Source organism: Pseudoliparis swirei, unplaced genomic scaffold (genome assembly GCF_029220125.1).
Source record: "Pseudoliparis swirei isolate HS2019 ecotype Mariana Trench unplaced genomic scaffold, NWPU_hadal_v1 hadal_169, whole genome shotgun sequence".
NCBI classification, from domain to species: Eukaryota; Metazoa; Chordata; class Actinopteri; order Perciformes; family Liparidae; genus Pseudoliparis; species Pseudoliparis swirei.
In genome coordinates this window covers 1-13,674 of record NW_026613405.1, presented here as the reverse complement: position 1 = coordinate 13,674, position 13,674 = coordinate 1, and the positions used below count along the sequence as shown (strand labels likewise).

The 13,674-nt window shown below is 42.1% G+C and overlaps 2 protein-coding genes across 5 annotated transcripts; both read left to right on the top strand.

Annotated features, from left to right (window-relative positions):
- The first annotated feature begins 1,020 nt into the window (after positions 1 to 1,020).
- haus8 (HAUS augmin like complex subunit 8) lies at positions 1,021 to 5,786 on the top strand. The gene is made up of 10 exons (XM_056411233.1): positions 1,021 to 1,105; positions 1,631 to 1,695; positions 1,934 to 1,995; positions 2,210 to 2,336; positions 2,691 to 2,801; positions 2,882 to 3,006; positions 3,183 to 3,341; positions 3,776 to 3,917; positions 4,660 to 4,801; positions 5,448 to 5,786. Exons 1-10 carry the CDS (start codon positions 1,035 to 1,037, stop codon positions 5,572 to 5,574), a joined length of 1,131 nt encoding a protein of 376 aa, XP_056267208.1. The 5' UTR covers positions 1,021 to 1,034; the 3' UTR covers positions 5,575 to 5,786.
- A 1,238-nt stretch (positions 5,787 to 7,024) lies between these two features.
- sac3d1 (SAC3 domain containing 1) lies at positions 7,025 to 11,132 on the top strand. 4 transcript variants are annotated; one of them, XM_056411232.1, is made up of 4 exons: positions 7,025 to 7,140; positions 8,428 to 8,644; positions 9,658 to 9,940; positions 10,213 to 11,132. In XM_056411232.1, exons 1-4 carry the CDS (start codon positions 7,112 to 7,114, stop codon positions 10,677 to 10,679), a joined length of 996 nt encoding a protein of 331 aa, XP_056267207.1. In that variant the 5' UTR covers positions 7,025 to 7,111; the 3' UTR covers positions 10,680 to 11,132. The 4 variants fall into 4 exon arrangements, with proteins under 4 accessions (XP_056267207.1, XP_056267204.1, XP_056267206.1 ...); XM_056411229.1 differs by having other exon boundaries at positions 7,026 to 7,140; positions 8,428 to 8,839; XM_056411231.1 differs by lacking the exon at positions 7,025 to 7,140 and adding an exon at positions 7,160 to 7,377 and having other exon boundaries at positions 8,428 to 8,839.
- The last annotated feature ends 2,542 nt before the right edge of the window (positions 11,133 to 13,674 follow it).

Sequence of the window (13,674 nt, the reverse complement as noted above, 5' to 3'; positions counted from 1 at the left end):
TCAAGGAGAGGGATGATTCATTTTATGTTGTTTCTATTGATGAGTTGATTGATTATAGACCCTATGATAAACAGTTATCTAATGAGATGGATGAAAAAATATACATTGTGCCATGTTGTGTGACCCGTGCTATTGTTTTGTGTGACCTGTACTATTGAGGCTGCCATTTAAGAAATGTTATTGTCATGCAAATGCTGTTTGTGGTGGGCTTGAAAATACAATTTTATTTGAACAAACTTTTGTATTGATTTTCTTCTTTGTAATTAAATACTAGGAGTATACTGAATTCCAAAGTAAAATTGTACCATATATAGCATTGAGGATTAGAACTCCCGACAGTGTTAAAATATATATATAAATCAACTCTACAAGAGTAAAATAGAGTTTAATTTTAAATCCCCTATAGTGTTACATAGCTCAGCAACTCTAGTCGGTGTTAAAACAATATACAGATAGTGTTAAATTCTGACACTGCACACTAGTGTTCTGTAAATTCAACACTGGCCTGTGTTGACTGGTGTTAAATGTCAACTATTGAGAGAGTTGCTTCAACTCTATCACAGTGTTGCTCTTTTAACACTTTTAAAAGTGTAGTTTTAACTCAAAATGGGGTGGACCAATATAGACACTTTCAAAGTGTTGAATTTAACTCTATTGGTGTTGAATTGACACTGTGGATTTTGCTGTGCAGTAGGAGGGGTGCAATTGAGGGATGCATTATCCTTGGGGGCAGGAAGGGTGCTGCAGTATTTGAAGGAGACAGGGTTGAAGAGAAGAATTTAGGGCACTGAAGTTGACAGGGCTCCCTTCTTAGTTTAATTTATTTTATTTTATTTTTAATTTCTTTTCATTTTGAGGGGATAAAGGGCTTGCTATTTCTAGCGCACAAAGAAAGGCAGTAGGTGGCGGTAATGCACCAGTTTGGATGCCAGCCGCCTAAAAACAAAAAGAAGAAGAAGAAGAACCAATGTTTCACTTCTTGTTTCGACCGGTTAAAGAAAACGGGTGCACCGGCGGTTTACTTCAAAAACATAATGGCGTCGAGAAGAACATCAACAATGTTAACAAACCCTAGTTTAAAAAGTTCCTCCACCGACACTAAAAGGTAGATCCTTTCTTCTTTTTTTATACCAATGGTCGTGTAATTCGTAGATTAGTGGCCAGTGTAAATGTAGGACGACGTAACGTAACGGTATCCGTCTCCATGATGAACATATCACTTGCGATGGAAATGTGTGTTTCCTAGTTAGTCGACATGGGTCCTGAGAGGCCACTCTACGACACATCTGCCTCACGCACGCAAACAACCAGTTAATTAAAAAAACAGTTAATCTCTCAAGCAGGTCAGGCTAAGCTATTTGAGTTATGTGGTTTTAATGAGCAGAAACGTCACATTTTCCCGCTGCTGGATCAGACAAGTTGCTAATAAGTCGGCCGGGAAAAGCAGATGCGTGTACAAGCTTTTATGTTCTTGTAAATTGAAACGATAAAGTCACTTATCGGTAGATACTGTGAGCTAACTTGCTAGCAACGTTTTCGGTATTGCTCGTTTTCTAAATCAAAGTTGGTTGATTCCTCTCCGTGCTTACATAGTTTTTTATTTGACTTCCTTTTTGTGGTTTGTTTTCAGTCCAAAAAGTGAGAGCAATGCGAGTAAACTTGACACCACCGTGACTGGGAAGAAAACTGTTAAACGTAAGTATTGGTAGCGTTACATGTTCAGGTAATAACCGCTATGTGTTAGTTGAAGTAAAGTGCTGTTACGTATCAGACATGGCACATCATGTGCTCGTTTTAACTCGCGTCTTTTCTCAAAGGACAACGTATTTTTTCCTTTTTTTGAGAAAACATGTGTTGCTGATATGTCAATGATATAAGATATGTTAAGATACGTTTAACTAAGCTTTGTTTATGTCTTTTCTTTAATATTTAGCAAGTGTAACTTTTGTCAAGTCTCGGTACATGCAGTCTGCTGAGAAGGCATCTCTATCAAAGGTAATACCCTTTCCCCCCCATATAACATATGATGTGTTTCACTCGTAGCTATCCAACTCCGTTAGGATATAGACATGCCAATACTCTGGGAGATGTTTTAATAATAAGTTATATTTTGCCTCCGTTCTGTCAATGCAGTTCCGGTGTCTGCCTGTTGTCACATTTTTTTCTGTTATACATTTGTATCTCATTGCACTGTAATAACCATTTACAGAGTAATTCACTGACCAACGAGTCTATTGCTGCTCCGCTGAGACCTTCCTCACCAAAACCCGGTGGTGTCAAATCGAGGGTGGGTACTCCACCAAGACGCTCCATGCCCCCACAGGCCCCAGCAACATGTAAGTAATTCCGAGGGTGATGACTACTACTCGCATAGTTGCTCATGAAAGATGAAACGTTTCTCATTTTCATAATGAAAATTCAAATCAAATGAGTGACTATCGTTATTGTAGTGTGTTCTAGAACCAATCATTTTATCTTCCAATCACTTAAACTGCTTTAAAGAGTTTTTAGATTTAGATGTAATTTAGGCTGTTGATACATGTGAATTATTCTAGTTTAGTCAAACCAAGCATTGCAAAGATATTCTTCTTCATAACTTATTTCACAATAACTCTTGATTGATTCTGGAACTTTCTCAAATTTAGACCTATGGATAATTTTTGCATATTTTCATGTTGTTGTCCTTACAGCAATGATGTCACAGGAAGCTGAGCCTTTGGTTCTTGGGAAAAGTATTCTGCAATCCACTTTCTCAGATGGACCCGGCTTTCGACCAAATTTTGATATTTCAGTCATTAATGGTAAAGTGATTTAAACTCTAACAATTCTGGAAGTTATTTACAAAAGAGTGTCAAATAATAGATTTTTTTTTCTCTTTAAGAAAAAACTATTTTGGAAAAAGCAAAAACTATTTTGGAAAAAGCAGTAGAGCCAGAGAGAAATACAGAGATTAATAAGGGGAACATTGAGGCGCAGGCATTCCTACTGGCCTACCTCACAGCTAAGGTGAGTGAGTCTTAACGTATACGTGTATCTAAAATGCTGGAAATTGCTTTTAATACATCTGCAGTGTACAATAACATGTAATCTTTGTAGTTTTCAGCGACTTGTCCACGATGTTCTGTGGGGAATAAACAGTCAGAGTCCCATGTGATTGATCTGGCTCTATCACTTTGATGTAGATGGAGAGCAATACTGCAAAGGCTGAGGCTGAGGCAGAGGCCTGGATCATGGAGGTGATGGAGGAAGAAGAGGCGCTGCATAATGAGGTTCAGGAGAAGAAACGTCGGTACCTCCTCGCGGAGAAGGACAGACTAGCGAATGAGATTCTGGATTTACAGGTAAGGAAATCGCTTCCTTTGTAATTACCTCTTTTTAAATGTGGTCTGTCTTTTAAAAAGGTAATTACCAAAATGTTAATGCATTTTGAAATAGCCGAATAAAAGGACATTCATTTTTTTGGTAATGTAAATATTGCCTCCTCACCAAGCACCATCAAACTTAGAGGTTGAAAATGTTTCTTACGTAATATATATATTAAAAAAGTCAATCTGGAGTATCTTAACGCAAATTGTGACATTTATCACTGGCGACACGTTGCTACTCTTGCATACTCATACTCATTAAGGCTTAATGGGTCTCGTCTGTGCTGATTGACAATTAGGTAAAAACAGCTGGTGAATAGATGGCATCACGTTTTTTTTATTGTATTTTATAATGTAAAGAAAGTGTCTGTGTTTGTGTGTGTTTTAATAATATTGTAATCTTCCATCAGATCGCTGCACTGACTCCTGTTGTGGAAACTGCCAAGCAATTCACAAATGACTACAAGACTTTCGCCACAGCTGTTGATGCCACGCGACATGAGCTGCCCGTCAAGAACTTCTACATTGACGGGGACAGAAGGGAATTCCTAGGTTGTTGTTGTTGTTACTTTGTTTATAAGTCGATAAAAAAAGTTAAAGTTGCACAAAAACAACACTGTTGACCTTGAATGAATTTATTTTCCAAAATTATGCTAATCTGCTTCAATGTTTTGATCATATTGTCCCTGTCATGAAAAAATAACTTTAAAAAACTATATTAAATATTTATTCTTTAATTGATTAATTTTATTTAGTGCAGGGACGTATTTGATATCTCCAGCCGCTTCTTGTCCACTTCAATGAGATGAAAACAAATACATGAATCTGTAAAATAAGATTAAATAAAATAATCCAAGAGTCCCACAGCGGGAACATTTGCAGGATTACGGCAAACAAACAATAAGATCTAAAGTATAATAAATAAATAATTGCATAGTAAAGGTATATTATATAAGTAAAAAACATTTTTTTAAATGAACTAAAATATAATATATTTGGACTAAATTGTTCTTTATATTGCACAGTGGCTGGCACAGATTATTTATTGTTGACATATTCCACATGAATGATTAAATGGATGAATAATTGTCAGTAAATAATGTAAAAGAGTAAAACAGCCAGATATTGGTGGGCTGTAAGAATGTTGGTCAGAGTAAGCGGTTAGTTTTCAGGGTCCTCATAAAATAAATTAATATTGTAACGATGTGGATCATTTACCTAGTGTCTATGTGTGCTCCTGTATCCCCAAGTGGACATTATTGTAATCAAATCCACTAATATCTACTCATTTCAGATAAGGCTCAGGCTTGCCTGAAGGTGAGTGAGACGTTGCTGATGGAGTGCACAGAGGGAGACCATGAGGGCAACACCATTTCTCTAGAGTGCCTTCGGGACATAAAAACAACATCAAAGACCATCCGTCAGCAGCTGTCAGGGTGGGCACATATCCAGAGAACCTGCTGGTGCTGTGAATGCATCATCTATTTGTCAACATTTTTATCAATTATCTATTATTTTTCTGTCTATCTTGTGTTTTCTTCATTTAATCCCACATCACTTCAGTGGTGGTCATGGACATCACAGACACACAGTGCCGTCCCAGAATATTTCACATGATGTGCCATGACTGCTTTGTCATAACTGTTCATGACGAAGTCTCCTTTAAAGAGATTCTCAATTGGTATTTATTAGATTAGATTAGATAAGATATTCCTTTATTAGTCCCAAAGGGGGGACATTTCAGGATCACAGCAGTGGAAACAAGTATGGCTGCTGTTTTGGTCTTCGTCGAATGAGATTACTTTTCTCAATTAGTTATTTTTTTACTGCTTTTTCATACTCTGTATGATTAAGTTCCAAGAAATGTTTGAGCACATCTCTGGTGAACACAAATTAAAGTGTTTCCTCTGATTCTTTGTGGAGAAACTCAGTTTTATAGATCTGTGGATTTTAAATCATTGCCTATCCGAGTGTTAGTCGACTGAGAATTAATTAAGTCGAAAGCGGCTCTGGAAACAAAAAGGTGAATACAGAATGCACCCTGACATTGTACTCAAACGTTGTTGTTTTCCATCTCATCAGTACATTGTCTGACCTGCTGGAGTTGTCGTCATTGGTCGGCCGCCATGCAGTCCACGCCCATCAGGCCACGGAGGAGGAACAGCTTGGCACTGCGAGGACCAGCCAGCTCTTCTGTCCCAAAAAGTGAAGGATACCAGTGGGGACACAGTACATGCACTTTGGATCATTCCCCCAAGTCTACATATATTTGTACCTTTTGTGTCTTGTTTTTATGTGTACTGTCCTGATTTCTGTCTGCTTTGCAGCTGTGTTATGATATATTGTATATGATAAATAATGACTGATACTTTTTTACCTTTATTGATGGTAAATTGCTAATAAAAGAAACAAGAAATCAAAGAGTCCACATGGGTTTTTAAAAGAGAAGCAACGACACTTTACATAAATTAAAATATATATATATCTAAATGGAGTCTTGCTTCTGGGGAATCAAATCGGCTCTGAGAAGCTGTGGGCAAATTTAAATCCATGTTAGATGAATGCTTAATATACAACGGACGGCGATCACAAATTGATTTACAGATTTGGTGTCAGCAGTGTGGAGTTCAGTAGATTCTAGTCCAAATAAGCTTTATCCATAATCTTGAGTGGATAGGTTTTGATTTGATTGAAACAAGTTGGTTTACTATTATTTAAAAAACTACCAAAATTATTTAAAAGTGGTCGATAAAATAAAGTGTTGTTCAATTGTCTTCACATTCACATTTTTATTAATTATGATCACTATTGAGTTCATTTTAATTTTAATCATTTATTATTGTGCTTACTTGATTTTTCTTCCTGTAGCTGAATTGAAGGAGGAGGAAGCTATAATGAGCGGGCTGTGAGGTGGGAGAAGGGCGGAGAGAGGAGGGAGCTGACATAAAGGACCTGTGAGGAAGGAGGACAAAAGAGGCGGCCGTAAGGAGTGAGGTGAGAAGAGGGGTAAGGGAGCTGGAAGGAGGGAGCTGTAAAGAGTGCTGTAAGGAGGGAGCTATAAGAAGGAACCTATACGGGGAGGTGAAAGGAGGGAAGAGGGAGCTGTAAGCTGGGATGTGAGAGGAGGAAGGAAGTCGTTTTAAAGATAGAGTTGAAAGGAGGGAGGAGAGAGGAGGATGGTGAGAGGAAAGATGGGAGAAGATGTCAATGTATGGAAGGAACATTTTTCAGTGCTAATTCAAGAATTAAAAAATCTAACTTTTAGTCAGCTTTTGTTTTCTCACATTACGTAAATAAACACTGCATGAGCTAATATTTAAATCTGTATCTTTTATTTAACGCTCTTTAATTGTTTGAATGTAACCGAATGTTTTTACACCACGAAATGTCACTTCTCACTTGTCAACATGTCCATTATAGATAATAATCCATGGGCTAAAACCCAACATTGAACTTGCCGATACCACCTATGTAGGCATTTACAAAGGTTTTATTACTATCCCGTTTGGATTGGTTGGTTCCTTTATGGATGTTTATTATATGTAGTTTAAAATGTAACAACAGTAGCATGTTTCGACTAATGTTCTTACATTTTTAAACTATACTTCGACTTGTATATTTGAATTTAAAGCTCCTTTACAGACTTCCACTTCGTTTAACTCAGCTGCTTATTCCGGATGTGACGTCATATCAAAACAACAAGCGAACAAGTTATTGGCTGAACCTGGAAGGCGACGCGACGACCGATGAACCTCAGGAAAGCAAATCGTCGCGTGTGAGTACACGGGGGCGGTTTGTTTGACATATGAAGCATTTCTTACCGAATAGACACACACAGCAACGTTTTATATCTTGTCACGTATCACCGTGCTCCGTTTAACTTGGGTATTGTTCGATGATAGGGATGTAAATCGCGCCTTATCTGCCGTTGTTAGCTAACTAGCTCGCACCTAAATGTAGACAGCCTCGTAGTACAGTCACCAGTGACGCTAGCTAACGTTACGTCATAGCGGTAAGATACCAGCTAATATCGGGAGAAACGGCGCTGGTGGGTCCTTTGTGTCTTAGCACTAACTAGTGAAAAAGCGAGAGAGGGCGAGTGCAATCACTGGCACCGACAACTCACTGGCACCTCANAGTGAGTTGTCGCTGAGTACTGGCACCGAGCGGCACTTGCCACAGACTTGCCACTGAGGTGCCAGTGAGTTGCCAGTGAGGTGCCAGTGAGGTGCCAGTGAGTTGCCAGTGAGGTGCCAGTGAGTTGTCGCTGAGTACTGGCACCGAGCGGCACTTGCCACAGACTTGCCACTGAGGTGCCAGTGAGTTGCCAGTGAGGTGCCAGTGAGGTGCCAGTGAGTTGCCAGTGAGGTGCCAGTGAGTTGTCGCTGAGTACTGGCACCGAGCGGCACTTGCCACAGACTTGCCACTGAGGTGCCAGTGAGTTGCCAGTGAGGTGCCAGTGAGGTGCCAGTGAGTTGCCAGTGAGGTGCCAGTGAGTTGTCGCTGAGTACTGGCACCGAGCGGCACTTGCCACAGACTTGCCACTGAGGTGCCAGTGAGTTGCCAGTGAGGTGCCAGTGAGGTGCCAGTGAGTTGCCAGTGAGGTGCCAGTGAGTTGTCGCTGAGTACTGGCACCGAGCGGCACTTGCCACAGACTTGCCACTGAGGTGCCACTGAGTGCCAGCGTCGCTAGGGGGATCTCGCCCCTACTGGAAAAAGCAGCAAACAAACTGATTTCAATGAAAGCTAGAATGACAGCCATTATGAAAAAAATGCAGCTAAATGCGATCAGAACTGCAAAGATTGATGGGTTGTGGTACACGCATACGATACAGTAGACTCACTTTGCATGCTGTAAAATAATGGAAGCCGTGAGCTATATTGTGTTACACAAGTAACTATAACTCCACAGAGAAATGTAACTTCAGTCAGAGCAGAACTGAGGTAAACGAGAGCGAGGCATCGCAAGAGGAGAAGCCATTCTAGTGTATGCTCATTGCATCTGATTCCTATTTGACTAACTACATGTTCAGCTAACAACCAATCCGTTTCCCTCAAGCAGCTCTGAGAAGAGGGATGCTGCAGGAAGAGGAGAACAGAGACGGAGGACCAATGAACAATGGGGAGACCGAGGCCGAGCGCAGATGGGAGACGGGGAGAGTGATGAGAAACACCAGCAGCGTGGGAAAGAAACGGCGCCCAAGGGGACCTGCCAGACCATGTGCCCCGCTCGAGAGCTGCGGGACCGTCAGCTGCAGAACCTCCTTCACCACTTTGAGGTGTTGGCAGGCACAGAAAGAGTTCGAAAGCCCAGAGGGGACCCCCTCCGTGCCGTCAAAGAGTATTCCAGACCGGCAGCCGGGAAAGACTCGACAAACCCCGCTGACCTTCGTCCACCTGCAGTGTTACTGAAAACTGTGTGTTATCTCATCGATGACATCGCTGCCTCCTCGCATCTGCAGCCTTGGACAGAGGCCAGTGGTGTTTCCCCAGTCACGCAGTTTTCACTGGTGTCAGAGTTCGGTCAAGAAAAACTTGAAACACGTATTAATGGAATTGGAGCTTTTGGCATCATGTACACACACATTTGATGGCAGTTTGAAACATTACGTTTTACTTTACTGTAACACACACACACAGTTGGCACAGCTTCACATAAGCATCCTCGAAAACAACATACAGTATATGTCCAGGACTCCAGATCTATTCTTCGGAGCAGTGGTTCCCCAACCTTTTTTCAGTGACGCTACCCTCTGTAAAAAATATTTTTTCAGCCCAATTACCCCCTAACCAGAAAAAAAAGTAATGCACAGCGATGGTCCACCAGTGTCGAATTTGTTATTTAGAATATATCAAATTTAATTTATGAACTCACACTTATATTTGATTGGATATTTATCAAATGCCAACTGCCAAAAGCATTTTGGAAATGATGCTAATTTAAAATATATACATTTTTAATTTTCACATAATCTGGAGTGCCCCCCCCCCCCCAAAGGCACCAAATAATCGTATTGCAATGAGTAACTGTTTGGCATTTGGACACACAGCGCACCACTGATTCTCATGACACAAGCTGTGGGTTTTGTAAACAAACAAACAACATTTTCACCATCTATAGAGCCATAGAGTTCACATAAATATCTTTAGCAGAAAAACTAAGATGGGACAGTTACAATTCTGGCTGTTAAGTTTGATTCGGATGCGGCTCATGTGTCAGGAGAACACTGTAATGTTGAACAATAAATAAACATATATTCATATATTAACATTACTGTATGTTGTTTTCCAGGTGTACAGCTTTGTCTTTGACCGTCTGCGCAGCGTGAAACAGGACATGATCATCCAGAGGGTGTCCGGTTTGAACTGTGTGGCCATTCTAGAGCGGTCAGTGCGTTTCCTCACCTACGCCTCTTATCGTCTTTGTGGCGAGCCCCTGCGGCGCTACGACCCACGCATTAACGACACGCACCTACAGGAGAATCTGAGCTGGCTGTTGGATTGTTACGCGACTGGAACAGGACCGCATCCCAACCAGGAAGAGATGCAAGCTCTTGGTCTGCTGTACAACTTGGGTTTGTCATTGTTTAATACAAGTTTGACCCTTTTGGCGGTGTAGTTGCATGCATCTGTTGAGCAGAGTACGTTGTTGTCAATGGCAGAAACTGTAACTGCATTCAATGGGTTCCACAGTAGGTTAATATATGTTGTAGACCTCATCTTCAAAGGCATATGTACTGGAGTCAGAATTGTATCTGTGGCTCTCTCTGCCTTCAACCTTTTTTTCCATTTCCTCATGTTTGTTTGCCGTTGACCTTTTTTTTCCCGTTCCCCTCTCCTCCCCCAGGTTCAGCCCGTGCCGCGCAGCACATCATGGAGCTCCCCGAGCGGCTCCGCAGCTCTCCCGCCGTCACACTCGCTCTTTCCATCAACCGAGCCTTTCTGGAGCGAAACCCCGTCCGGGTGCTCCGATTGGCCCGGAGGTTGAACTTCCTCCAGAGCTGCGCTCTGCACCGCCACTTGGCGACGTGCGCTCGCGACCTGCTGCTGATATACAGCCACGGGTACAGCAGCCGCAACTGCCGCTTCCCTCTTGACCGACTGGCTCAGCTCTTGTCTTTAGACACGGCGCCCGCGGCCCGGTTGTGTCAGGCGTACGGAGTGGTGGTTCACCACGGCGACCAATTGGTTTTCTCCAAAGCTGCTTTCACGGAGCCTGAACCGGGGAAACTGCACTGCAAACTGTTTCACAGCGTCGTGGCAGAAGAACAGAGAGACTTCAGTGTTGGGAACATCATCCACGACTGCGCTTAAGACAAATATATAAAAGTAACGTTATGCGTGTTTGTTATTTCTAAGAAATGGTCTCTTTGCTCCTCTCGCTCCACGAAGTGATGAGTGCCACTGGCAGGGATTTAAAATCTGGTCAAGATACAACATCAGTGTTTTCATCTTTGTACTCTTGTTATTATACATGTTCAACACTCATAGCTTTTGTTGAGCTCATGGCCGAGCTCCACCTGAGAGAAGATGAACTCGGGAAGAGTTCCGTCTCGGGTCCCGAGATGCATTTTCATCCGATCCTGCACTTAAAGATGTGAATTACTTTTATACTGTTACTCTTTTCTCATTTGTTATTCAATATTATGTTAATGTGATGGTATGTTTTTATTAAGCAGTCCAGAAAACTACTGTGCAACATGGTTAATATGTTTTCCTCATCAATAAAGTACCTCAGAAGCATTTAAATAAACATGTGTTACCTGAAAGAAATGTTTGCTTCTTTATTTGAACTTTGAGACGAGACTGCATCGAAGCCCATTTACCACTTGAGGGCAGCAGATACCTGGAGAACATAAACACATTAAAACTATCTTTAAGATTGTTTTGTGGAGTTTTTTTTCTTCTTCTTTTATCTCTGTTTTCCTGTCGGCCATTCTCGTGGTGTGTTCCAAATTAGTTTAGTATTAAGAATGTGAAATGTGCAGGTAATATCTCGTGGTCTGACCCGCAGCTCCTCACACACTGGGGTCAGTCATGCTCCCGCAGGGCGGGGCTGGGGGTAGAGAGGGAGAGAGAGACTTACTTACTAGGGATCACTAGAGAAGGAACTATCGGGGAAGCAAGAGTTGCACGGAATAATAAAATAATAATTTGTCCATGTCAAACTGTTTCTTTCGAGTGACCTGAAGTGGGAGGACGCTCACTATGTGCAATGCTGAAATATGAGAGACCGGAGCCGGGGCGGGTGAATGCACATGGGAGAGGACGGTCCGTGCTCTCCGGGCTCTGAAAGGAAGAAGAAGAAAAAATGAAAAGAAAACAGATTTGCTTGACACTGAATTCGCAGAAGTGGGATGATTTAAAAAAAAAAAGGTTGATCTTTGGTTTCGGACAAAGCTCTGCACACCTACCATGCAAGCCGACCTCAATGGATAGATAGAGAGAGAGAGAGAAAGAGCGAGAGCGAGAGAGCGAGAGAAAGAGAGAGAGAGAGAGAGGGAGAGAGAGGGAGCGAGCTGGAGACACAGACTGTTCAATTTCATTGAACTCCTCATCGGAGTCGGAGGAGCCCAGAGTCCCCCCGGAGGGGAGAGCCGATATCCAGCAGGTCTCGGATCCCGAGGACAACATGTTGCGCTCGTCTCTGACAGCTTCGTGGTGGACTTTGTTCCTCTGCATCGTGAGCAGCACAAGTTCTGCGCAGGAGAGGCAGTAAGTAGCCCCGCGCTGCGTGCACTGCTTCAACCTCGCCACAAGCATTTCCGATGGCACATGCACAACTTTAATAAAGTGTGTGTGGGGTTAGCCATTCTGATCATGGTCATTACATTGTAATAATCACTGTACTAACCTGTGAGATTGTCATATGTTATATGTGAGGACTGGAGGTAACGTTGTATTATCTCTCATTATTATTATTATTATTAATATTATTATTATTATTATTATTATTATTATTATTATTGCAGCACCTTATGATGTGGTCAGACTGCCATTGGACCTGTCAACAGTCACACAAAGGGATGCATACATGGCCTGCTCTGCAGATTTTATTGTGACGGCTGGAATATATGCATCTTTTTTGGAGGGGTTTACTCATAGGCTACCACATTAACATATTTCCAAATATTTAAATCCACAGGTTTGACAGTGAGATTATTTTATTCAGTTTATAAATGACTTGTCTCCTTGATGTTTTCAGTGAGGCTGTCAGATGCTCGATGGCTTTAATTCTAACCTTGAGAGTTAAGTTAATGGTAAGGAGCTGGAAATAGTTATTCCATGGGGGAGGGATTGAGTGGCTGTCTAGTATTAAACAGCTCAGCTGAGGGTGAAATGTGGGCAAAAAAGCAAAGAGTATAACAAAATGTGACTAAACAAAAAGACCTGTTCAAAAAAGAGAGCACACATCCTTCTCAGGCTCTCAGCTGAGGACAACAACTTGGACAAAAACAATGAGAAGCTGAGTACATTGGGCCATGTGACTGAACTAAGCGTGGTCTCCACCACCTGATCCGGGCTCATCCGAGAGCTGGTTAAACTTACTGTAGATCAAACGCTCCGAGTCAATTTCCTCGTATTATCTTCCTTCTCCTGAAGCCTTGTTTTCCAGGGGGATTTTCTCATGACTTTCTCTCTCAGGAACTGCAGTTGCCTCCGGCCGTAATGCCGTGGCGCTGTAATGCCAACCACCTGATCCTTCTCTCAGGCATGCAATTGGGTTTGGCGCTCGAGGCTTTGCTCATTTCTAATTTGTGTGATCAAACAAGTTTCAGGGGGCGAGTTGGCCTATTTGCCTTAAAAATAGAGTCGGAATGACTTGTTCAGGGCGGAAACAAACGACGAGATATTCAAGCTTGTATTGTTTCAGGTGCAAAGTCTGCATTTCGTAAGTTATCCGTAAACTGCTCCCCGTGCCCCTAAGATAACCCCCAACACGACTGATTTAGTTTACGGGACCACGCATACAAGAGTCCCTAAAGCTGGCGCTTTGGGTCTAGAGAAGCGTCCAACGAATATAAAGTCTTACTGGCTGAAAGATGGTGTCCCTCAGGGCCAGATGGCATATTCTATCATCCAAATATAACCTAAATTGGCCTCCCCCCCCCCTGATGATAAGCATCAAAGAATGACCTTTGCTCTGTGACCTCGGTGACGGGCTCCTTCCCTCAATTAAGTGTCAGAGTGACTGTGGAATCTCAGTCGTTATTTCTCAAAACAGACGCCAAGGTTCTGTCAGAGGTGCCACAGACCACCCAACAAGAAAATTAGAGCAGAAAGCTCATTGGCCAACAGGTACCGTGTC

Excerpts from the sequence above, each read along its gene's own strand:
- haus8 (XM_056411233.1), top strand. The coding sequence starts at position 1,035 with ATGGCGTCGAGAAGAACATCAACAATGTTAACAAACCCTAGTTTAAAA. Across the intron at positions 3,342-3,775 it reads ATGAGATTCTGGATTTACAG|ATCGCTGCACTGACTCCTGT; the intron begins GTAAGGAAATCG and ends ATCTTCCATCAG. Across the intron at positions 3,918-4,659 it reads GGACAGAAGGGAATTCCTAG|ATAAGGCTCAGGCTTGCCTG; the intron begins GTTGTTGTTGTT and ends TACTCATTTCAG.
- sac3d1 (XM_056411229.1), top strand. The coding sequence starts at position 7,112 with ATGAACCTCAGGAAAGCAAATCGTCGCGT. Across the intron at positions 7,141-8,427 it reads AGGAAAGCAAATCGTCGCGT|CTCTGAGAAGAGGGATGCTG; the intron begins GTGAGTACACGG and ends TCCCTCAAGCAG. Across the intron at positions 8,840-9,657 it reads ATCTGCAGCCTTGGACAGAG|GTGTACAGCTTTGTCTTTGA; the intron begins GCCAGTGGTGTT and ends GTTGTTTTCCAG.